The 25,072-nt window shown below is 44.9% G+C and overlaps 1 protein-coding gene across 1 annotated transcript in view; it reads right to left on the bottom strand.

The window, feature by feature from the left end:
* The window catches only part of zc3h18 (zinc finger CCCH-type containing 18), a 233,947-nt gene that overhangs the window by 190,806 nt on the left and 18,069 nt on the right, over nucleotides 1–25,072 (bottom strand). The window contains 1 exon segment of the mRNA XM_038806172.1: nucleotides 3,296–4,041. Within this exon segment, the coding sequence (XP_038662100.1) occupies nucleotides 3,296–4,024 (729 nt within the window). The 5' untranslated portion in view covers nucleotides 4,025–4,041.

The following is a 25,072-nucleotide window of genomic DNA, read 5'->3' as shown; positions in this document are numbered from 1 at the left end:
AACGATGGGACCAACAAATCCAGTGAACACTAGATATCAAAGGACATAGAGCATTGGAAAAGGAGAAATGGGGGAAGCTTATGGCAAATATCGAGGGCTCAAAACAGAGGAAGCCCTAGAGGAGTATAGGATGTGCAAAATGTAATATGGAAATTAGGAGTAAAATGGGGCATAAAAGGACACAGGCAGATAAGATAATTTTTAAAATAATCAGTTAGATGTAGCACTTAGGCTGAAGGGGACCAAAGGTTATGGGGGCGAAAGTGGATTAAGCTATTGAGTTAGATGATCAGTGGAGCATGTTCGAAGAGCCGAATGGCCTCCTCTTGCTCCAATTTTTGACGTTTCTATAAAGGAAAATCCGATGTTGTTTTACAAGTACATTAAGGGTTCACTTGCGAGGGGGACAGAAATTAGGAAGAACGACTATTATAAAATTAAAGAGATTAACATAGGCAGAGAGGAGGTTCTGAGAAGTCTGTCATGCTTAAAAGTAGACAAGTCTCCAGGGCCAGATGAAATGTATCCTAGACTATTGAATGAGACAAGGAAGGAAATAGCAGGGGCGCTGACAATAAGTTCACTTCCTCTCTATCTACAGGAGAGGTGTCGGAGAACTGGAGGATAGCCAATGTGGTACCATTATTCAAGAAGGGAGGAAACGATAAACCAGGAAACTACAGGTGAGCCAGTCTAACCTCAGTAGTGGGGAAACTATTGGAAGCAATTCTGAGAGACAGAATTAATCTGCATTTGGAGAGGCAGGGATTATTTAAGAACAGTCAGCATGGTTTGGTTAAGGGGAGCATGTGGAAGTCATGTCTGACCAACTTGATTGAATTTTTTGAAGCAGTGACCAGGTGTGTAGATGAGGGAAAATGCATCTGACAGTCTACTTGGACTTCAGCAAGGCTTTTGATTAGGTCCCACATGGGAGACTGATAGTGAAGGTAAGAGCCCATGGGATCCACGGATTTTGGCAAATTGGATCCAAAATTGGTTGTATGGCAGGAAGCAGAGGATGATGATCAAGGGGTGTTTTTCTGACTGGAAACCTGTGTCCAGTGGGGTCTCAGAGGCATCAGTGTTGGGGCCTTGCTGTTTGGGGTTTATATAAATGAATTAGACATGAATGTAGATGGGTTGATCAGTAAATTCATGGATGATACCAAAATTGGTGGTGTGGTAAATAGCAAGGATAGCCTTAGATGACAGGGGGGTATGGGCAGGTTGGTCAGATGGGCTGATCAGTGGCAAACATAATTCAATCCGGATAAGTATGAGGTGATGTTCTTGGGCAGGACAAACAAGACAACGGAATACATGAATAATAATAATCTTTTATTGTCACAAGTATGAAGTTACTGTGAAAAGCCCCTAGTCACCACATTACGGCACCTGTTCGGGTAAGCTGGTACGGGAATTGAACCTGCGCTGCTGTCTAGCCCACTGAGCTAAACCAGCCTGTGCATGGCAGGACTCTGGGAAGCACTGAGGATCAGAGGGACCTTGATGTGCAGGTACATTGGTGCCTTAAGACAGCAGGGCAGGTGGATACAGTGGTTAAGGCATATGGTATACTTGCCTTTATCAGCCGCGGCATAGACTTTAAGAGCAGGAAAGTTATGCTGGAACTGTATAATACGCTGGTTCTGCCACAGCTAGATTACTGCGTGCAATTCTGGATCCACATTATAGGAGGGGTGTGAAAGCACTCGAAAGGGTGCAGAGGAGATTTACCAGGATGTTGCATGGGCTGGAGATTTAGCTATGAAAAGAGGTTGGATAGACTGGGGTAGTATTCCTTGGAACAGAGGAGACTGAGAGGGGACATAATTAAGACGTATAAAATTATGAGAGCATAGATAGAGTAAACAGAAATAAGCTGTACCCCCTGGTGGAGGGATCAATGACCAGGGGGCAGAGATTTAAGGTAAGGGGAAGGAGGTTTAGAGGGGATGCAAGGAAAAACCTTTTCACCCAGAGGGTGGTGGGAGTCTGGAACTCGCTGCCTGAAAGGATGGTGGAGGCAGAGACCCTCATAACATTTAAGAAATATTTGCTTGTGCACTTGCGGTCCCAAGGTAGATAAGGCTATGGGCCAAGTGCTGGACAATGGGATTAGAATATTTAAGTGGTTGTTTTTGACCAGCGCAGAAGCGATGGGCCAAAGGGCCTTTCATTTGCTGTAGACTTCTATGACTCTATGGCGCAGAAAGGAGCGACTGGAAGAGAGGAAGAGCTGGCACACAAGAGATGCGGGGCCAGGAGCAAGATGGGGAAGAATGCAAAAATGCAAAGAAAAAGATGAAAGAGGAATGATAAGTGGCCTGGGGAACAGGGGTAAGAGAAAGGTGCGAGGGGAATCAGTGAGAGACACAGTCAAATACTTTTCTTATTATATTTCAAGTGTTATACAACAAGTACCAGCTACATTAGGGTCTCTACTCTCAAGTAATAGTCAGCGTAGGCCATCTGATCACTGAAGCTTGCGCTACCATTCAAGAAGATCAAAGCTGATCTGATCATGGCCTCGACCCCACTTCCCTGCCTGTGACCCCCCCAATAACCCTTGACATTTGCCACTGATCAGCCCATCTGACCAGCCCATGAACCAAAGTTTTGTGTAACTCACCCTTGAATATATTCAATGATCCATCCTCCAATCGTACTCTGGGGTACAGAATTCGAAAGACTAATGACCTTAGAGAAGAAATTCCTCCTAATCAGTTTTAAATGGCTGCCGCCTTATTCTGAAACTGTGCCCCCTAGTTGCAGGTTCACCTACAAGGGGAAATATCCTCTCAGCATCTACCCAGCCAAGCTTCCTTAGGAACCGGTGTTTCAGTCAGGTTATCTGTCATTCTTCTAAACTCCAAAGAGTTTAAGCCCAACATGTACATCCTTGCCTCATGAGACAACTCCTTCATCCTAAGTATCAACCCAATGAGTCTTCTCTGACTGCCTTCAATGGGTATATTTCCCTCCTTAAATAAGGATGCTAAAACGATACAAAGTATTCAAGGTGTGGTCTCACCAATGTCGTTTACAGTTGCAGCAATACCTTCCTACTTTTATACTCCCATCTACTTTGCAATAAAGGCCAACATTCTATTTGGTTTCTTAATTACTTGGATGCTAACATTTTGAGATTCATGGTCTATACAAGAACCCTCGGATCCCTCTATCACAGTACTCATAACACAACAGTGCCACAAGACATTTTACAGGGGTACAATACAAGGACTTGAATATCCATTATAATTGCTTGAGATAAAATTATTTAAGATCATACCTCAACTTCTCCTTCATCAAGCTCCCCATCATCCTCATCTTTTTTCCTCTCACGAAATGAATCTTTTCTGTCTCTTTCAGACTGCCCGTCTTCAAGTTGACTTTTTTCCATTTCCCCCTCCTTTGGCGAGTCACTACTTTTCTCCTCCGTGCTTTGTTTCTCACTGTCTTCCGTCACAGCCCCTGGCTGTTCTTCAGGAACCTCCTCATCATAGTCCAACTCATGCTCATCCAGGTCCCTGATGACAGAGGATGCTTCATCCTTGGAATCATTTGCAGCCTCCTCATCAGCTTGGGAATCATGCTTTTCAGAGACCGCTTTTTCAGTTTGCTCAGCATTACAAGCTCTTTTTGGGCTTGTAACATTGTCTCGGTCAGATTCCACATCCAAGTCCTTAGGTGGCTCCTCATTATCTCCATCATTTCCACTTTCTTCACTGTAATCTCCTTCCTCTCTCAACTTTTCCTCCTCCTCTTCCACCTCTGATTCATGGGTTTCCCCATTGTCCCGACTCCCTTCATTGTCAGCTTCACCAATACTGTGATTCTCAGCATCACTACAATGGTCATGCTCCTCAGAATCATTGCATTCTCCGTCATTGTCTGAATGTTTATCTATATCCTCTTCACCGTCGTTTTCATGCCCTCTCTCAAGCAATAGGTCATCATCTTCAGACAGTTGATCCTCTGGGGAACGAGGGTCACGATCAGGACTATCGGAGACATCCATTGGAGAACAATATTATTCTGTTATAAGAGAAAAGTATGTGAATATATTTCACCCACAGGGTGCTCCACCATTTTCCCCATTTTACTCAGTGCACTATGAAGCTAAGCACATAAAATGACAATTTTCAAACCCAAAGTTCCTCAAGTAGGCTATAGTCAATAACTCTTCAAATTCAGTCACAGATCTATCAACTTTCTACAAAATTGAAACACATATATCCCAACAACAAAGGCATTAATCTTTAATAAAGAAAGTTTGCAGACATTTAAGCTAAAAACTTGCAGTGCATAATGAGAAGGGTCAAGAATGAATCAAAGCAGCAGAAATACTCATCAACCAGAAAGATGAAACAAAAATCTAGTACAGCCAGCTGGGAAACCAAGCCATTTACACCTGAACAAGATAACAAGCAGGAGGGTTAGCCAGTGCTGACTTACAGAATAAAAAGCAATGGGATCAAATTCAGGAACAGGGGGTGTCAGCAGAATCAGAAGTGAGCGAGCAGCAATCGGTGCAGTCTGCGTTTGCAGTCAACAAACTGTAATAATGGTGTTCGGGGAATAGCAGCAGAAATTTCCCAGATCGGGTAAAATTCTGCAATGAACTATCAAATTTCTGCTAGAAGACCTTCTATTTTTTTTTTTTAATTTAACGTACTCAATTATTTTTCCCAATTAAGGGGCAATTTTAGTGTGGCCAATCCACCTATCCTGCACATCTTTTTGGTTGTGGGGGCGAAAACCACGCAGACACGGGGAGAATGTGCAAACTCCACACAGACAGTGACCCAGGGCCGGGATTCGAACCCGGGTCCTCAGCGCCATAGGCAACAATGCTAACCACTGTGCCACCGTGCTGCCCAGAAGACCTTCTATTAATTGGTGGGGTTGCATGCCACTACTGCACGATGTGGGATATTTCGAGTGACCCTGTGGTCTACTTCTGTGGGAAGTGCATTCAGTGGCAGGAGTTCACTGAAGCGTGGATTAGAGCAGCAGTTGGAAGTACTGACGATCACACAATCAGCTGCAATTGTTATAGATAATAGCTACAGAGATGTGGTCACACCCAAGGTACAAAAAGATAGATGGGTGACCACCAGATGGGGTAGGCAGACAGTGCAGGGGGCCTATATGGCTGTCCCCCTATCTAACAAGTATGACGTTTTTGATGAGGGGAAAGGTCCATCAGAGGAAAGCAGCAGCAGTGGCCAGAGAGAAGGCACCACGGCTAGCCTGCTGCACAGACTGCAAAGCGTACAAAGCGTAGCAAAGCAATAGTGGGAGGGGATTCAATAGTCAGGGGCACAGTGGCCGCTTCTGTGGCTGCAAAAGGGACTGCAGGATGGTAGGTAGTATGCCTCCCTGGTGCCAGGGTCCTGGATGTCTGAGCGGGTACAAAGCATCCTAAAATGGGAGGGAAATCAGACAGAGGTCATTGTCCACATTGGTATGAATGACATCGGTAGAAAGATTACGGAGGTCCTGCAATGGCAATGTAGGGAGTTAGGTAGAAGATTAAAAAACAGGACCTCGAAGGTAGTAATCTCAGGATCACTCCCTGTGCCATTTGCTAGTGAGATTAGGAATAGGGAGATAGTGCAGCTGAACATGTGGCTAAAGAACTGCTCCAGGAGGGAGGGATTCCGTTTTTTGGATAACTGGGATGTCTTCCAGGGAAGGTGGCCCTGTACAAGGACGGTTACACCTGAACTGGAGGGGCACCAATATCCTGGCTGGTAGGTGTGCTAGTATGGTCGGGTGGGTTTAAATTAATGCAGCAGGGGGTGGGAATCAGAACAGTAAGCCAGCAAGTGTAGAGACTGGGGACGAGCATGGTACCAGGGCCAGGCTGGTTAAGACAAAGGGCCGGCTGGTGGGCCTGGAGTGCATCTGCTTCAATGCACAGAATATAACAGGTAAGACAGATGAACTTAAAGCCTTGATTCACGCGCGGAACTTGGATGTGGTTGCTGTAACAGAGACTTGGTTAAAAAAGGGACAGGACTGGCAGCTAAATATTCCAGGATATCGGTGTTTTAGATGAGACATAGGGGACGGTAAAAGAGGTGAGGGAATTACAATACTGGTCAGAGAAAATATTACAGATGTACAGAGGGAGTGCACCTTGGAAGAATCAAGTAACGAGGCACTGTGGGTAGAACTCAAACAGGAAGGCGGCAGTCACTATGATGGGGGTGTACCACAGGCCTCCCAACAGCCCACGGGAAGTTGAAGAACAAATATGAGAGCAAATTCTGGATAGATATAGAAATAATAGGGTTGTCATGGGAGACTTCAATTTTCCTCATACGGACTGGAAATCCCTTACGGCTAGAGTTTAGATGGTGAGGAATTTGCTAAGTGTGTCCAAGAAGGTTTTTTGGAACAATATGTGGATAGTCCAACTAGAGAGGGGGCTATACTGGACCTAGTACTCGGGAATGAGCCCAGCCAGGTCACCAAAGTTGCAGTGGGGGAACATGTGGTGAATAGTGACCACAATTCCTTAAACTTTTGGATACTCATTGAAAGGGCAAGTGCTGTCCTAGAGTTAAGGTGATAAATTGGGGGAAGGCTAACTACAACCAGATTAGGCAGGATTTAGAGGTTGTTGTTTGGGAGAGGCTGTTTGAGGGAAATCCACATTTGGCATGTGGGAGTCTTTTCAGGCGCAGTTGATGGGAATACAGGACAGGCATGTACCGGTGAAAAAGGAAGTACTGGAAAGGCAAGATCCAGGACCCCTAGATGACCAGGGAAATTGAGAGTCTAGGCAACTACAAACATATGAAACACTTGAAGTATAGGAAAAGTAGAAAAGAGCGCAAACAGGAAGTTAGGAGGGCTTAAAGGGTAACAAAATGTCCTTGGAGAATGTCAAGGCATTTTATATGTATATTAGGAACAAGAGGGCAGCTAGAGAAAGAATCGATCCACTCAAGGACAAAGGGAAATTATATGCAGAACCAAAGGAAGTAGGTGAGATCCTTAATGAGTACTGTACTTTGCAGTGGTATTCACAAAGGAGAGGGGCACGTTGATTGGTGGTGTCTCAGCGGGATGTGTAAACACTTTAGAACAGGTCATTATTACGAGGGGGGGAAGTGTTAGGTGTGTTAAAAAGCATTAAGGTAGGGCAGCACAGTGGACTCTCACGTCGCCGAGGTCCCAGGTTCGATCCCGGCTCTGGGTCACTGTCCGTGTGGAGTCTGCACATTCTCCCCGTGTTTGCGTGAGTTTCGCCCCCACAACCCAAAGATGTGCAGGGTAGGTGGATTGAACATGCTAAATTGCCCCTTAATTGGAAACAATGAATTGGGCACTCTAAATTTATTTTTTTTAAAGCATTAAGGTAGACAAATCCCCAGGACCAGATGGCATCTATCCCAGATTACTGAGGGAGACAAGAGATGAAATTGGTGGGCTTCTAGCAGAAATCTTTGTTTACTCGTTGGCCACAGGTGAGATCCCAGAGGATTGGAAGACAGCCAACGTTGTCCCATTATTTAAGAACGGTAGAAAGGAGAGTCGATTCCCGGCATGGGTCACTGGCTCTGCGGAGTTTGCACGTTCTCCCCGTGTGTGCGTGGGTTTCCTCCGGGTGCTCCGGTTTCCTCCCACAGTCCAAAGATGTGCAGGTTAGGTGGATTGGCCATGCTAAATTGCCCTTAGTGTCCGAAAAGGTTAGGTGGGGTTACTGGGTTTGGGTTGAGGCGTGGGCTTGGGTAGGGTGCTCTCTCCAAAAACCGGTGAAGACTCGATGGGCTGAATGGCCTCCTTCTGCACTGTAAATTCTATGATTCTATGGTAACCCGGGTAATTACAGGCCAGTGAGCTTGATATCAGTGATAGTGAAATTGTTGGAAAAGATTCTCAGAGATAGGATCTAGGCATATTTGGAAGTGAATGGTCTTATTAGCGGCAGACAGCATGGTTTTGTACGAGGGAGGTCATGTCTCACGAATTTAATTGAGTTTTTTGAGGTGGTGGCATAAATGATTGACAAGGGAAGGGCCATGAATGTTGTCCACATGGATTTTAGTAAAGCATTTGACAAGGTCCCTCATGGCAGGCTAGTGTAAAAGATTAAATCACATGGGGTCAGGAGTGAACTAGCTGGATGGATTCAGAACTGGCTTGGCCATAGAAGACAGAAGGTAGAGGTTTTTCCAAATGGAGGTCTGTAACTAGTGGTGTCCCGCAGGGATCAGAATTGGGACCTCTGCTCTTTGTAATATATATAAATGACTTGGAATAAAATGCAGCCGGTCTGATTAACAAGTTTGCGGATGATACTAAGATTTCTAGAGTTGCGGATAATGATGAAGATTGTCAGAGAATACAGCTGGATATAGATAGGCTGCAAAATTAGGCGGAGAAATTGTAGATGGAATTTAACCCGGACAAATGTGAGGTGATCCATTTTGATAGATCCAATTCAGGTGGGAGCTATAAAATAAGTGGCAGAACCATCAGGAGCATAGAGACACAGAGGTCTGGGCATGCAGGTCCACAGATCCTTAAAAATGGTAGCACAGGTGGAAATGGTGGTAAAGAAAGCATATGGCATGCTTGCATTCATCGGACAGGGCGCCGAGTATAAAAGTTCGCAAATTGTGTTACAGTTATACAGAACATTGGTTAGGCAACATTTGGAATACTGTGTCCAATTCTGGTCACCACACTACCAGAAGGGCATGGAGGCTTTGGAGAGAGTACAGAAAAGGTTTACCAGGATATTGCCTGGTATAGAGGGTATTAGCTATGAGGAGAGATTGAATAAACTAGAATTGTTCTCTCCAGAAAGATGGAAGCTGAGGGGGCGACCTGATAGAAGTTTATAAAATTTCTATCAAAAGGGCAGCATGGTAGCATTGTGGATAGCACAATCGCTTCACAGCTCCAGGGTCCCAGGTTCGATTCCGGCTTGGGTCACTGTCTGTGCGGAGTCTGCACATCCTCCCCATGTGTGCGTGGGTTTCCTCCAGGTGCTCCGGTTTCCTCCCACAGTCCAAAGATGTGCAGGTTAGGTGGATTGGCCATGATAAATTGCCCTGTGTCCAAAATTGCCCTTACTGTTGGTTGGGGTTACTGGGTTATGGGGATAGGGTGGAGGTGTTAACCTTGGGTGGGGTGCTCTTTCCAGGAGCCGGTGCAGACTCGATGGGCTGAATGGCCTCCTTCTGCACTGTAAATTCTATGTAAAAAAAAAAAAATTATTAGGGGTGTAGATAGGGTAAACAGTTGGAGGCTTTTTTCCAGGGCGGAAATGACAATTACAAGTGAGCACAAGTTCAAGGTGAGGAGGTTATGGCAGATATGTTAGCGACCTTTAAGACTCAGGTAGACCTAGATAGACACATAACAGACAGGCATAGAAGGTTACAGGTGGGTGGTTTACAGAGGACACGTGATCGGTGCAGGCTTGGAGGGCCAAAAGGCCTGTTCCTGTGCTGTACCGTTCTTTGTTCTAAGACTTGCTACTGAGGCCAATGGGAGTGATAATGGGACAGTTGTTGTCCAAAAGCAAAAAACAAGAGAGTAAAACTGAAAAAAAGGCAAAGGAAAAAAAATGGGGGCAATGATAACATTGGAAAACTGTAAAGTGCCAAATCAATGGATGAGACACTCTTCCATGAGCTTACGCTGAACCTGATCGGAACACTACAGGAGCGGAGGACAAAAATGTCAGTGGGAGCAAGTTGGAGAATGAAAAGGCCAGGCCAACAGAAACTGGGGGTCATGCTTGCAGACTGACCAGAGGGTTTCTGCATTTGGTCTCTCCAACATAGAGTAAACCACATTACGAGTAAAGAATAGACAGTCTAAATTGAAAATACACAAAATCATTTCTGCCAGGAAGGAGTATTGAGGCCTTGGGTTGTGGGGAGGGAGTTTATAAAAAGGGTGTTGCATCACCTGTGCTTGCAGAGAAAGGTGCAGTGGGAAGAGGTGGTGTTGGGGCCGATTGAATGGACCACAGTATTGCAGAGGGAATGGTCCTTTCAGGATTCTGAAAGGGGAGAAGTTGGGTTTGATGGTTGCACCATAGAATAGAATCATAGAAATGTTACAACACAGGAGGCCATTCGGCCCATCTTGTCCATGCCAGCCCAAGGACATCCGGGTGCCCTTTCTAATCCCACCTTACTTCATCCGATCCATAGCCCTATAGTTTAGAGCACTTAAGGTGCAGGTCAAGGTACATCTTAAAAGAATTTAGGGTCTCTGTCTCCACCACCAACTCGGGCAGCGGATTTCAGACACTATATCATACTAGAGCTAGCAGAAATGGCTGAAGTTACTGAATACGGAGGTTGGTGTGTTAAAGGCGAAGGCAAGGAGAAATCTATCATGGCGCTGGGATGAAGGGAAGGGGTCAGAACATAAGTGCAGAAAATGTGTTGGACACGATCAAGGGCCGTGTCAATTATAGAGTCATACAGTACAAAAGAGGCCCTACGGCCCATCGAGCCTGCACCTACAAAACTACACTAAAACTTCACGAATCCCACTTTCCAGCTCTTGGCCTATAGCTTGAATGTTATGACATTGCACGTGCATTGTAACGGTTGAGGTTTCCCACCTCTACTACCCTCTCCGGCAGTGCATTCCAGACTCTGACTACCCTCTGGGTGAAAATGATTTTCCTCAAGTTCACTCTGAACCTCCTGCCGCTCACCAGAAAGTTATGCCCCCTCATGTTGATCCTTCAACAAAGGGGAACAGCTGCTTCCTATCCACCCTGTCCATACCCCTCATAATCTTATACACCTCCAACAGTCCTCCCCTCAGCTTTCTCTGCTCCAAAGAAAACAACATCTGCCTATCCAGCCTCTCTTCATAGATGAAATGCTCCAGCCCAGGCAGCATCCTGATGAATCTCCTGTGCACCCTCTCCAGTGCAATCACATCTTTCCTATAGTGAGACGACTGGAACTGCAACCGGTACCCTAGCTGTGGCCTAATGAGCGTTTATAACCTCCCCGCTCTTACATTCTGTGCCACGACTGATAAAGGCATATTTCCTGTAAGCCTTATAAATACCCTATTAATCTGTCCTACCACTTTCAGGGATCTGTGGACAAGCACCTCAAGATCTCTCTGAGATCCCTAGTGTCCTGTCCTGATGTACATTCATCAAGTATGATTGGGGAGGGCGGCATGTGGTGCAGTGGTTAGCACTGGGACTGTGGCACTGAGGACATGGGTTCGAATCCCGGCTCTGGGTCACTGTCCGTGTGGAGTTTGCACATTCTCCTCATGTCTGAATGGGTTTCACTCCGCAACCCAAAGATGTGCAGGTTAAGTGGATTGGCCACGCTAAATTGCCCCTTAATTGGAGAAAAAATAATTGGGTACTCTACATTTATTTAAAAATAGTATGATTGGGGAATTAGAACATAGAACATAGAACAGTACAGCACAGAACAGGCCCTTCGGCCCTCAATGTTGTGCCGAGCCATGATCATCCTACTCAAACCCACGTATCCACCCTATACCCGTAATCCAACAACCATGCTACCGTGCTGCCCTCGGTTCTCAATTCTCGGTTGGGGAAAAAGGAAATCAGAAGGATTGGTACAAAAGGTTGCATCAACAGATAGAACATAGAACATTACAGCGCAGTACAGGCCCTTCGGCCCACGATGTTGCACCGTCCTGTGATACCCTTCTAAAGTCCCTCTACACTATTCCCTTATCGTCCATATGTCCATCCAATGACCATTTGAATGCGTTTAGTGTTGACGAGTCCACTACTGTTGCAGGCAGGGCATTCCACGCCCTTACTACTCTGAGTAAAGAACCGACCTCTGACATCTGTCCTATATCTATCTCCCCTCAATTTAAAGCTATGTCCCCTCGTGCTGGACATTATCATCCGAGGAAAAAGGCTCTCGATATGCACCCTATCTAATCCTCTGATGCCTCAATTAAGTCCCCTCTTAACCTTCTTCTCTCTAATGAAAACAGCTTCAAGTCCCTCAGCCTTTCCTCATATGATCTTCCCTCCATACCAGGCAACATTCTTGTAAATCTCCTCTGTACCCTTAGAACATAGAACGATACAGCGCAGTACAGGCCCTTCGGCCCACGATGTTGCACCGACATGGGAAGTCAAAAACTAAAGGCCATCTAACCTACACTATGCCATTATCATCCATATGCTTATCCAATAAACTTTTAAATGCCCTCAATGTTGGCGAGTTCACTACTGTTGCAGGTAGGGCATTCCACGGCCTCACCACTCTGCGTAAAAAACCTACCTCTGACCTCTGTCCTATATCTATTACCCCTCAATTTATGGCTATGTCCCCTCGTGCTAGCCACCTCCATCTGCGGGAGAAGGCTCTCACTGTCCACCCTATCTAACCCTCTGATCATTTTGTATGCCTCTATTAAGTCACCTCTTAACCTTCTTCTCTCTAACGAAAACAACCTCAAGTCCATCAGCCTTTCCTCATAAGATTTTCCCTCCATACCAGGCAACATCCTGGTAAATCTCCTCTGCACCCGTTCCAAAGCTTCCACGTCCTTCCTATGATGAGGCGACCAGAACTGTACGCAATACTCCAAATGCGGCCGTACCAGAGTTTTGTACAGCTGCAACATGACCTCATGGCTCCGGAACTCAATCCCTCTACCAATAAAGGCCAACACACCATAGGCCTTCTGAGCTGAGTCCACAAAAGATCAGCCATGATCTAATTGAATGGCGGAGCAGGCTCGAGGGGCCAGATGGCCTACTCCTGCTCCTAGTTCTTATGTTCTTATGTTCTTATGTTCTTCACAACCCTATCAACCTGGGTGGCAACTTTCAGGGATCTATGTACATGGACACCGAGATCCCTCTGCTCATCCACACTGCCAAGAATTTTACCATTAGCCAAATATTCCGCATTCCTGTTATTCTTTCCAAAGTGAATCACCTCACACTTCTCTACATTAAACTCCATTTGCCACCTCTCAGCCCAGCTCTGCAGCTTATCTATGTCCCTCTGTAACCTGCAACATCCTTCCACACTGTCTACAACTCCACCGACTTTAGAGTCGTCTGCAAATTTACTCACCCAACCTTCTGTGCCCTCCTCTAGGTCATTTATAAAAATGACAAACAGCAACGGCCCCAGAACAGATCCTTGTGTTACGCCACTCGTAACTGAACTCCATTCTGAACATTTGCCATCAACCGCCACCCTCTGTCTTCTTTCAACTAGCCAATTTCTGATCCACATCTCTAAATCACCCTCAATCCCCAGCCTCCGTATTTTCTGCAATAGCCGACCGTGGGGAACCTTATCAAACGCTTTACTGAAATCCATATACACCACATCAACTGCTCTACCCTCGTCTACCTGTTCAGTCACCTTCTCAAAGAACTCGATAAGGTTTGTGAGGCATGACCTACCCTTCACAAAACCATGCTGACTATCCCTAATCATATTATTCCTATCTAGATGATTATAAATCGTATCTCTTATAATCCTCTCCAAGACTTTACCCACAACAGACGTGAGGCTCACCGGCCTATAGTTACCGGGGTTATCTCTACTCCCCTCCTTGAACAAAGGGACCACATTTGCTACCCTACAGTCCTCTGGCACTATTCCTGTAGCCAATGATGACATAAAAATCAATGCCAATGCTTCCACATCCTTTCCAATGCTTCCACATCCTTCCCATAATGTGGTGACCAGAACTGCACACAATACTCCAAATGCGGCCGCACCAGAGTTTTGTACAACTGCAACATGACCTCATGGCTCCGAAACTCAATTCCTCTACCAATCAAAGCTAACACACCGTACGCCTTCTTAACAACCCTCTCAACCTGGGTGGCAACTTTCAGGGATCTATGGACATGGACACCGAGATCTCTCTGCTCGTCCACACTACCACGAATCTTACCATTAGCCCAGTACTCTGCCTTCCTGTTATTCCTTCCAAAATGAATCACCTCACACTTTTCTGCATTAAACTCCATTTGCCACCTGTCAGCCCAGATCTGCAGCTTATCTATGTCCCTCTGTAACTTGTAACATCCTTCTGCACTGTCCACAACTCCACCGACTTTAGTGTCATCTGCAAATTTACTCACCCATCCTTCTACGCCCTCCTCCAGGTCATTTATAAAAATGACAAACAGCAACGGCCCCAAAACAGATCCTTGTGGCACACCATTAGTAACTGGACACCAGTCAGAGCATTTCCCATCTACCACCACTCTTTGTCTTCTATCAGCTAGCCAATTTCTGATCCAATCTGCTAAACCACCCTGAATCCCATGCCTCTGTATTTTCTGCAATAGCCTACCGTGGGGAACCTTATCAAACGCTTTACTGAAATCCATATACACCACATCAACTGCTTTACCCTCATCCACCTGTTTGGTCACCTTCTCGAAGAACTCAATGAGGTTTGTGAGGCACGACCTACCCTTCACAAAACCATGTTGACTATCTCTAATCAAATTATTCCTTTCCAGATGATTATACATCCTATCTCTTATAAACCTTTCCAAGACTTACAGAAGTAAGGCTCACTGGTCTATAGTTACCGGGGTTATCTCTACTCCCCTTCTTGTACAACGGGACAACATTTGCTATCCTCCAGTCCTCTGGCACTATTCCTGTAGACAAAGATGACTTAAAGGTCAAAGCCAAAGGCTCAGCAATCTCCTCCCTAGCTTCCCAGAGAATCCTAGGATAAATCCCATCCGGCCCAGGGGACTTATCTATTTTCACACTTTCCAGAATTGCTAACACCTCCTCATGAACCTCAAGCCCTTCTAGTCCAGTAGCCTGTATCTCAGTATTATCCTCGACAACTTTGTCTTTTTCCTGTGTGAATACTGACGAAAAATACTTATTTAGCACCTCTCCTATCTCCTCGGACTCTACGCACAACTTCCCACTACTGTCCTTGACTGGCCCTACTCTTACCTTAGTCATTCTTTTATTCCTGACATACCTATATAAAGCTTTAGGGCTATCCTTGATCCTACCTGCAAAGACTTCTCATGTCCTCGCTTGGCTCTTCTTAGCTCTCTTTTTAAGAGCCTTCCTAGCTAACTTGTAACTCTCAAGTGACCCAACTGAACCATCACGTCTCATCTTCACATAAGCCTCCTTCTTCCTCTTGACAAGTGTTTCAACTGCTTTAGTAACCCATGGTTCCCTCACTCAACCACTTCCTCCCTGCCTAACAGGTACATACTTATCAAGGACACGCAGTAGCTGTTCCTTGAACATGCTCCACATTTCCATTGTGTCCATCCCCTGCAGTTTTCCTCTCCAGGCGATGCATCCTAAGTCTTGCCTCATCGCATCATAATTACCTTTCCCCCAGCAATAATTCTTGCCCTGCAGTTTATACCTATCCCTTTCCATTGCTAAAGTAAACGTAATCGAATTGTGGTCACTATCACCAAAATGCTCACCTACCTCCAAATCTAACACCTGTCCTGGTTCATTACCCAGTACCAAATCCAATACGGCCTCGCCTCTTGTTGGCCCATCTACATACTGCATCAGGAAACCCTCCTGCACACATTGGACAAAAACGGATCCATCTAAAGTACTCGAACTATAGTGTTTCCAGTCAATATTTGGAAAGTTAAAGTCCCCCATAACAACTACCCTGTTATTTTCGCTCCTATCCAGAATCATCTTTGCAATCCTTTCCTCTACATCTCTGGAACTTTTCGGAGGCCTATAGAAAAGCCCTAACAGGGTGACCTCTCCTTTCCTGTTTCTTAACTCAGCCCATACTACCTCAGTATTCGAGTCCTCATCAAATGTCCTCTCAGCCACCGTAATACTGTCCTTGACTAACAATGCCACCCCTCCCCCTCTCTTACCACCTTCCCTGAGCTTACTGAAATAAAATGATATAGAAGATTGAAGCACAGATTAATTTAGTTCCGAGGAATGAAATTGGACAGGTGGAACATACTGATTCAGGTCGGGTGCGATCCAGGCAGTGCCTAGCCTCCTCGAGGGGTTTGAGAGTGGGGCTGGTTGGGGAGGAAGACAGATACCGGGGCGCTCGGACCGTACACCATTCTTGCGGTATCTGCCAAATCCAATCCAAAGGGAAGTTGCAGCCCTTTGTTTCTGGTCATTGACCTTTTGTCAGGGTGATCTGAAAGGATAACAGTTTCTCAGTTGCAAATGCTGCTAGACCTGCTCAGCATTTCCAACATTTCATGTTTTCATTTCAGGTTTCCAACTCCCAACGTTTTTTTTGCTTTAGCTGTTGAAGCCAGTTACTCAAATTGGCAAAGATGGGATATGGTTTGCCACAAGGGTCATGTTGGGACCACAGAGGTTCCCTCATTGAAATAAATAATTTGGACTCAGGAATCCAGAACCTCAAAATAATCTCTGGTTTATTACCGAGCCACAAGCAATCTGGAGTAGGATAAATAAGTTGAGAGAGTTAAATGTGTGGCTCAAAGGTTGGTATGGGAGAACGGGTTCTCATTCATAGGGCACTGGGCCCAGGACCTGAGAAAGTGGGAGCTCCACCGCTGGGATGTTATTCACTTGAACCATGCTGGGTCCAGTGTTCAGGTAACTCCAAGCTTTAAACTAAATAGTAGCGCAGGGTGGGGTGTGGGGGATAATAGATGAGGGAAGATGTAATAAATTAGAGAGAGGTTAAGGCGAGGGAATAAGGTAGCAATAGAGGAATTAATTGTACAAGTGTGGCAGACAGGGAATACAAACATAAGAGTATATCAGCAGACAGGGCTAGAGGTTGTAAAAATAATAAAAAGACAGAATTAAAGGTAAACTAATTGTTGGCATTAGTGGAAGTAAAAAGGCTTGATCGAATTGCCATTAATGAGACGTGGCTGCAGGGTAGCCAGGGATGGGAACTCAGTTCAAGGGTATTTACCATTTAGGAAAGGTAGGGAAAAAAGGAAAAGGATGTTGGGTGGCATTGTTAATAAAGGGCGAGATCAGCACAATAGTGAAAGAAGATCCTAAATTGGAAGATCAAGATGTAGAATCAACTTGTGTAGAGCTAAGAAACAGCAAGGGGTAGCAAACACTTATTTATATGCCACAAACAATAGTGGCAAAGTAGGGCGCAGCATAAATCAAGAAATTAGAGGTGCATGCAACATGGAAAATTCAGTAGCCACGAGGGACTTCAATCGACAAAGACTGGGTAATCCTAATTAGTACTCCCGCTGAGACTGGGTAATCCTAATTAGTACTCCTGCTGAGATTGGGTAATCCTAATTAGTACCCCCGCTGAGACTGGGTAATCCTAATTAGTACTCCTGCTGAGACTGGGTAATCCTAATTAGTACTCCTGCTGAGATTGGGTAATCCTAATTAGTACTCCTGCTGAGATTGGGTAATCCTAATTAGTACTCCCGCTGAGACTGGGTAATCCTATTTAGTACTCCCGCTGAGACTGGGTAATCCTAATTAGTACTCCCGCTGAGACTGGGTAATCCTAATTTTAGTACTCCCGCTGAGACTGGGTAATCCTAATTAGTACTCCCGCTGAGACTGGGTAATCCTAATTAGTACTCCCGCTGAGACTGGGTAATCCTAATTAGTACTCCCGCTGAGACTGGGTAATCCTAATTAGTACTCCCGCTGAGACTGGGTAATCCTAATTAGTACTCCTGCTGAGACTGGGTAATCCTAATTAGTACTTCCGCTGAGATTGATGAATTCCTGGAAGGTCGACAAGATGTTTTTTTTTAAATTTAGAGTACCCAATTTTTATTCCAGTTAAGGGGCAATTTAGCGTGGCCAATCCCCCTACCCTGCACATCTTTGGGTTGTGGGGGCGAAACCCACGCAGACACTGGGAGAATGTGCAGACTCCACACGGACAGTGACCCAGAGCAGGGATCAAGCCGAGGATCTCGGCGCCAAACAATACGTTGACAAAACAAGAATACAGGCTATTTTAGATCTATCATTATGCAATGAGAAAGGGCTAACTAATAATTAATAAAACTAAGGAACTGGCCATTGACTTCAGGAAGCGAAGTGTTGTATACAACCCCTGTCTGTATCAACAGAGCCGAGGTGGAGATGGTTGACAATTTCAAATTCCTAGGTGTGCACATCACCAACAATCTACCCTGGCCACCCACATCGCTCTACGACCAAAAAAGCACAACAGCGCCTATACTTCCTCAGGAAATTCACCACTTGCACACTGACTCTTACCAATTTTTACAGATGCACCATAGAAATCATCCTATCTTGCTGCATCAAAGCCTGGTATGGCAACTGCTCGGCTCAAGAACGTAAGAAACTACAAAGTCGTGAATACAGCCCAGTCCATCACACAAACACACTTCCCATCCATTGACTCTGTCTGCACCTTCCGCTGTCTTTGGAAAGCGAGCAGTATAATCAAAGACCCCCCCCACCAGGGTTATTCTCTCTTCCATCGGGCAGAAGATCCAAAAGTCTGAGAACATGCACAAACAGATTTTAAAACTGCTTCTTCCCCGCCGGTACTAGACTCCTGAATGATCCTCTTACAGACTGAACTGATCTCTCTCCACATCTTCTCTACTGTTGTAGCTCTACATTCAGTAAGCTTTACCCGATGACTATATATTTAAATTGTGTATTTGTCCTATGTCTTTCATGTGTGGAGCGATCTGCCTGGAAGGTACACAGAACAATACTTGTCACTGTACCTCTGTACACGTGACAATAAATCTAAATCTAAAATCTAATCTTGTTGTAAAGGAGCCTCTACGGAAGAATGACCATAACCTGAGAATTTTACAATAAGTCTGAAAATGATGTGGTTCAATCCAAAACTAGGGACTTCAATCTAAATAAAGGAAACTGTCGTGGTATGAGGGGCATGGTTGTAGCAGATTGGGAAACGATATTGAAAGATAAGATAAACATTAAAAGATAATGAGCAATGGGCTAGCATTTAACGAATGAATCCATGACGTATGACAAATTTACATTCCTTTAAAGGATAAAAAACAAGCAGGAAAAGTAATCCAACCATGGCAAACAATGTTATAGAATGATTTAGCATGGGCAGAAGCCATTCAACCAACTGTGTCTGTGTTGGCTCTTTGAGTTTTTTTTTCTTGTATAGAACATAGAACATTACAGCGCAGTACGGGCCCTTCGGCCCTCGATGTTGCGCCGACCTGTGAAGCCATCTGAAGCCTATCTTGAAGTTATCGAATTATTCCTAATTCTCACACTCTTTTCCCAGAGCCCAGTATATTTCTCCTTTTCAAATATTTTCCCTTTTGAAAGTTTAAAAAAAAATAAAGTACCCAAATCTTTTTTATCCAATTAAGGGGTGACCAATCCACCTAATCTACACATCTTTGAATTGTGGAGGTGAGACCCACGCAGACACGGAGAGAATGTGCAAACTCCACATGGAGGGTGACCCGGGGCCGGGATCAAACCCTGGGCCCGGATGCCGTGACCAGCAGTGCTAACCACTGCACCACCATGCTGCCCCTTCTCCTTTGGAAAGTTCCAACTGAATCTGCTTCCATCGCTCTTTCAGGCAGCACAACGACTACGGTCTGGTGGCCTTAACATCGATCATTGTGAAGAGCTTCAAGAGGTTGGTCACGAGATACATCAACTCCCAGAATGCTTTGATCCACTCCAATTCGCTACAACCAGTCCACAGCAGACGCCATTTCTGTGGCCCTACACTCATCCCTGGAGCATGTCGACAACAAGGACTCCTAAATTAGACTCCTATTGATTGACTACAGCTCCGCCTTCAACACCATAATCCCAGCCAAGCTCATATCAAAGCTCAAAAACCTAAGACTTGGCTCCTCACTCTGCAACTAGATCCTCGGCTCCTGACTCATAGACCACAATTAGTAAGAATAAACAACACCACCTCCACGATAGTCCTCAATACAGAGGCCCCGCAAGGCTGCGTAGTTAGGCCCCTACTATACTCCCTGTGTATATATATATACACACACACACACACACACACACACACACACACACACACACACACACACACGACTGTGTGGCAAAATTTGGCTCCATCTACAAGTTTCCTGACAATACAACCGTAGTGGGTCGGATCTTGAACAACGATGAATCAGAATGCAGGAGGGATAGAGAGGAGTGGTGTAACGACAACAATCTCTCCCTTAATGTCAGCAAAACTAAAGAGCTGCTCATTAACTTCAGGAAGCAAAGTACTGTACACACCCCTGACTGCATCAATGGGGCCGAAGTGGAGATGGTTGACAGCTTCAAATTCCTAGATGTAAAGATCACCAACAATCTGTCCTGGTCCACCCATGTTGACGCGATGACCAAGAAAGCACAACAGCGCCTATATTTTCTCAGGAAATTAAGGAAATTCAGCATGTCCACATTGACTCTTACGAACATTTACAGATGCACCATCAAAAGCATCCTATCTGGCTGCATCACAGCCAGTATGGCAACTGCTCGGCCCAAGACCATAAGAAACTACAGAGAGTCGTGAACGCAGCCCAGTCCATCACACAACCTCACCTCCCATCCATTGACTGTCTACACCTCTCACTGCCTTGGGAAAGCAGGCAGCATTGTTAAAGATCCCTCCCATCCGGGTTATTCACTCTTCCAACTTCTTCCATCGAGCAGGAGATACAAAAGTCTGAGAACATGCAGTAACAGATTCAAAAACAGCTTCTTACCCGCTGTTACCAGACACCGAAATCATACTCTTATGGACTGAACTGATCTCTTCACACATCTTCTCTACTGAGTCATGCTGTACTCCTGTGTGCTTCGCCTGATGCCTGTGTCTATGTATTTACATTGTGTATTTATGTATGTCTATGGTTTTTTTCTCATGTACGGAATGATCTGTCTGGACTGCACACAGAACAATACTTTTCATTGTACCTCGGTACACGTGACAATGAATCAAATCCAATCCAATCACAAAAATTCACCAAGAAATATTCTAATTTTTTTAGTAAATTACCTTAAACTAATATCCTCTGGTTACTGTCGCTGCTATGATTGGAAAAAGGTTTTGTTAAATTTACTCTATCAAAATCCTTCATAATTTTGAATACCTCTATTAAATGATGCTTTTAACCTTCTCTGTTCCGAGTAGAACAAATCCAGCTCTCCATAAATGAAGTCTCCCATCCTGGTACAAAGCTAGTAAATCACCTCTGCATCTCCTCCAACGCCCTGACATGCTTCTTAAAGTGTGGTGCCCAGAGCCGGAGATCATACTTCAGCTGAGCTTGCAGTCGATACATCAAAGGAAGAGTCTTATAAAGTTGTCAGCTAATGTAATATTCTCAGGATTAGGGAGCATTTTAGAATTCAGCAAAGAGTGACCAAGAAAATGTGAAGAAAAAAAAAACGGAATCTGTAAAGTAAAGGCACAAAAACAGACTGAAAAAGTTTCTCTTGGTATGTAAAAAGCAAAGACTCAGCAAAGACAAATGTGGGTCCAGTATAGGCAGGGACAGAATTTATAATGGAGAACGGCAGAGGAATTAAATCCTTTGTGACGGCCTTCATGGAGGAAGATACAAAAAGCCTCCAAGGAATACTCGAGAACCAAGGGACAAACAAGAATGAGAAACTGAAATAAATTAATATTCATAAAGTAATACTGAAGAAATTAATGGGGTAAACCCCTAATTATCTACATCTCAGGGTTGTTGATAAATACTATGCAGTAGCAACACGAGTGGTATTCGCCAGTATCAGGATACAGCCACCAATGCAAAAAGACAATTTCCCTATCACACAAATGAATTATGTGGTGGATGAATTTCAATATCAGTGTAATGCTTGGTATGGATGCTGTCCATCCCAAGGACTGGCAGGTCGTATCCAACAGCAGGACCATTGCAAACAGCAGCTGGGACAAAGTATCAGCCCGTGCTCGTAAAACTCAAAACACAATTTCCAACATTAGATGTGATGGAACAACACTTGCTAAATAATCCTCAGTGTGCTAAAAACCAATGAGTGACAACCAATTTAAGATTGTCAGTCAGATTCAGAGTGGTGCATTTGTGCATACTGGAAGCTACAGATACTAAAACACGGGGTCCTGTTCTTTGCGGATGGAAAGAACATGGAAAAATATTGCACCTGTTTCAGCTAAACAAATGACACCCATTCGCTGATTTATTCTCCAGGGCAATGCCTTGAGCAATCAGGATCAAGCTGCCTCGTTTAAATTCCAAGCAATGCTTGGCAGTTATGTCGGTCACATCAACTGGTGCATTCTCCATGGCAACTCCTCCACCAGAGGCCACTCAGCATTCTCTTCTCAAAGTATAAATTGTTGTTTTCCCCTTATACTGGTATTCTTCTGAAGTGTCCTGATGAGTGTAAGATGAAAAGCTTCGCTATGTCTCTTCTTACAGCAATGCCCAAGTGTTGAAAGAGGTGGATGTAGAAATAGTAGGTGCATTCATGGCCATCTTCCAAAACTCCATAGATTCAGAAATAGCTGCTGCAGATTGGAAGGTAGCAAATGGAACCATACGATTGAAAAAAAAACGGGGAACTAGACTCGTCAGCCTAACATGAAGAGTATGGAAAACACTAGAATCTATAATAAAATATGTGGAAAATAATGAAACTGAAAATAATGGTAGCACTGGCAGAGACAACACGGATTTATAAAAAGGGAAATCATCTTTGACAAACTTTGAGGGTTTAACTTACAGAATGGATGAGGAGCCACCAGTGAGTGTGGTTGAAAGGGTTGTTAAGAAGGCATATGGTGTGTTGGCTTTCATTAACAGGGGGATTGAGTTTAAGAGCTGTGAGGTTTTGCTGCAGCTTTATGAAACCCTGGCTAGAGCACACTTGGAATATTGTGCCCAGTTCTGGTCGCCTCATTATAGGAAGGATGTGGATGCTTTGGAGAGGGTGCAGAGATTTACCAGGATGCTGCCTCGACAGGAGGGCATGTCTTATGAAGGTTGAGGGAACTAGGGCTTTTCTCACTGGAGCGAAAAAGGAAGAGAAGTGACTTGATGTGATGAGAGGCATGGATAGAGTGGATAGCCAGACTTTTCCCCAGGGCGGAAATGGCTGTCACGAGGGGACATAATTTTAAGGTGATTGGAGGAAGGTGGAGGGGAGATGTCAGAGGTAGGTTCTTTACTCAGAGAGTGATGGGTGTGTAGAATGCACTGCCGCAGAGGTGGTGGAGTCAGAGTCATTAGGGACATTTAAGTGACTCTTGGACAGCAGTAAATTGAAGGGGTGTCAGTTAGGTTGATCTTAGATTAGGATAAGTGGTCAGCACAACATCGCGGTCCGAAGGGCCTGTGCTGTACTGTTCTATGTAACTTGGTTTCAGCCTTTCACACTGGGCATCATTAAACAACATGGCCGGCACGGTAGCACAGTGGCTAGCACTGTTCCTTCACAGCATCAGGACCTGGGTTCGACTCCCGGCTTGGGTCACTGTCTGTGCGGAGTCTCCACGTTCTCCCCGTGTCTGCGTGGATTTCCTTCGGGTACTCCGGTTCCGCCCACTAGTCCTGAAAGATGTGCTTGTTAGGTGATTTGGGCATTCAGAATTCTCCCTCAGTGTACTCGAATAGGCGCTAGAGTGTGGCGGCTAGGGGCTTTTCACAGTAACTTCATTGCAGTGTTAATGTAAGCCTACTTGTGACAATAATATAGGCTATTATTATAATATACAAGATTGGGGTGATATACTGACATGGATTGAGAATTGCTTAACGGACGTAAAGCAGAGAGTAGGAATGAGAAATTTAGAGTACCCAATTTGCTTTTTCCAATTAAGGGGCAATTCGGCATGGCCAATCCACCTACCCTGCATATCTTTAGGTTGTGTGGGTCAGACAGTGATCCGAGGCCATGATTGAACCCATGGTTCGCCACTATGAGGCAGCAGTGCTCGCCCACTGCGCTTCCCCGAGACTACCAACAACTTGTACTTAAAGCATTTTTGATCTAACAAACACTTTAAAGGTCAGAAAAAATTGAGGCACTTTTCTCTGTGAAAGAGAAAGCCGAGGTGGAGAAGGCGGGAGAATGAGGATGATAAAAATATCAGCCATGATTGAATGGTGGAGCAGACTCGATGGGCCGAGTGGCCTAATTCTGCTCCTATGTCTTATAACCACCGAGAGGTTTTCAAATTATGAAACATTCTGATACAGTAAATAGAGAAAATGTGTTTCCACCTGTTGGGTTCAGAAGTCAAGGCCATTAAGGAATGGTCTTCACTACTACATCAAATAAAGAAATGTCTTTCCCTAGAGTGGTGAGTATATGGAATTCACCACCAGCAGTTGAGAATGTATGGAGGGCAGCACGGCGGCACAGTGGTTAGCACATGTTTGGCCTCATCCTCACCAGCCTGTCTGCCAAAGGTGCATCCGTCCATGACAGTATTGGCAGGATGACCACCTCACAGTCTTTGTGGAGACAAAGTCATGTTGTGTGGCACTACCATCGTGCTAAATGGGATAGATTTTGAACAGATAAAATGAAATTATTGCAGATGCTGGGGTCTGAAATTAAAACAGAAAATACTAGACAATCTCAGCAGGTCGAACAGCATCTGTGCAGAAAAAAGGGAGCAAATGTTTCAAGTCAGGATCAACTTTCACCAAGAATCATCCAGACTGGAAACATTAGCTCCCTTTTCTCTCCACAAATGCTGTCAAGCCTGCTGCAATTGTGAGGTTATGATGGAGCTGCAAAAGCGCTTGATATCCATCATAACATTCCTGTTCTTACATTCTATGCCTCGGCTAATAAAGGCAAGTATCCCATATGCCTTCTTAACCACCTTATCTATCTGTCCTGCTGCCTTCAGGGATCTTTGGGCATGCACACCAAGGTCCCTCTGGTCATCTGTACCTCCTCACACCCTGCTGTTCATTGTGTATTCACTTGCCTTGTTAGTCCTCTCAAGTGCATCACATCACATTTTTCAGGGTTAAATTCCATTTGCTGCTGTTCAGCCCGCCTATATCGTCCTGCAACCTGAGGCTTCCTCTTCACTACTCACCACACCACCAATT

This window comes from Scyliorhinus canicula, chromosome 9 (assembly GCF_902713615.1).
Source record: "Scyliorhinus canicula chromosome 9, sScyCan1.1, whole genome shotgun sequence".
Lineage (NCBI taxonomy): Eukaryota > Metazoa > Chordata > Chondrichthyes > Carcharhiniformes > Scyliorhinidae > Scyliorhinus > Scyliorhinus canicula.
This window is presented reverse-complemented; position numbering and strand designations above follow the sequence as displayed.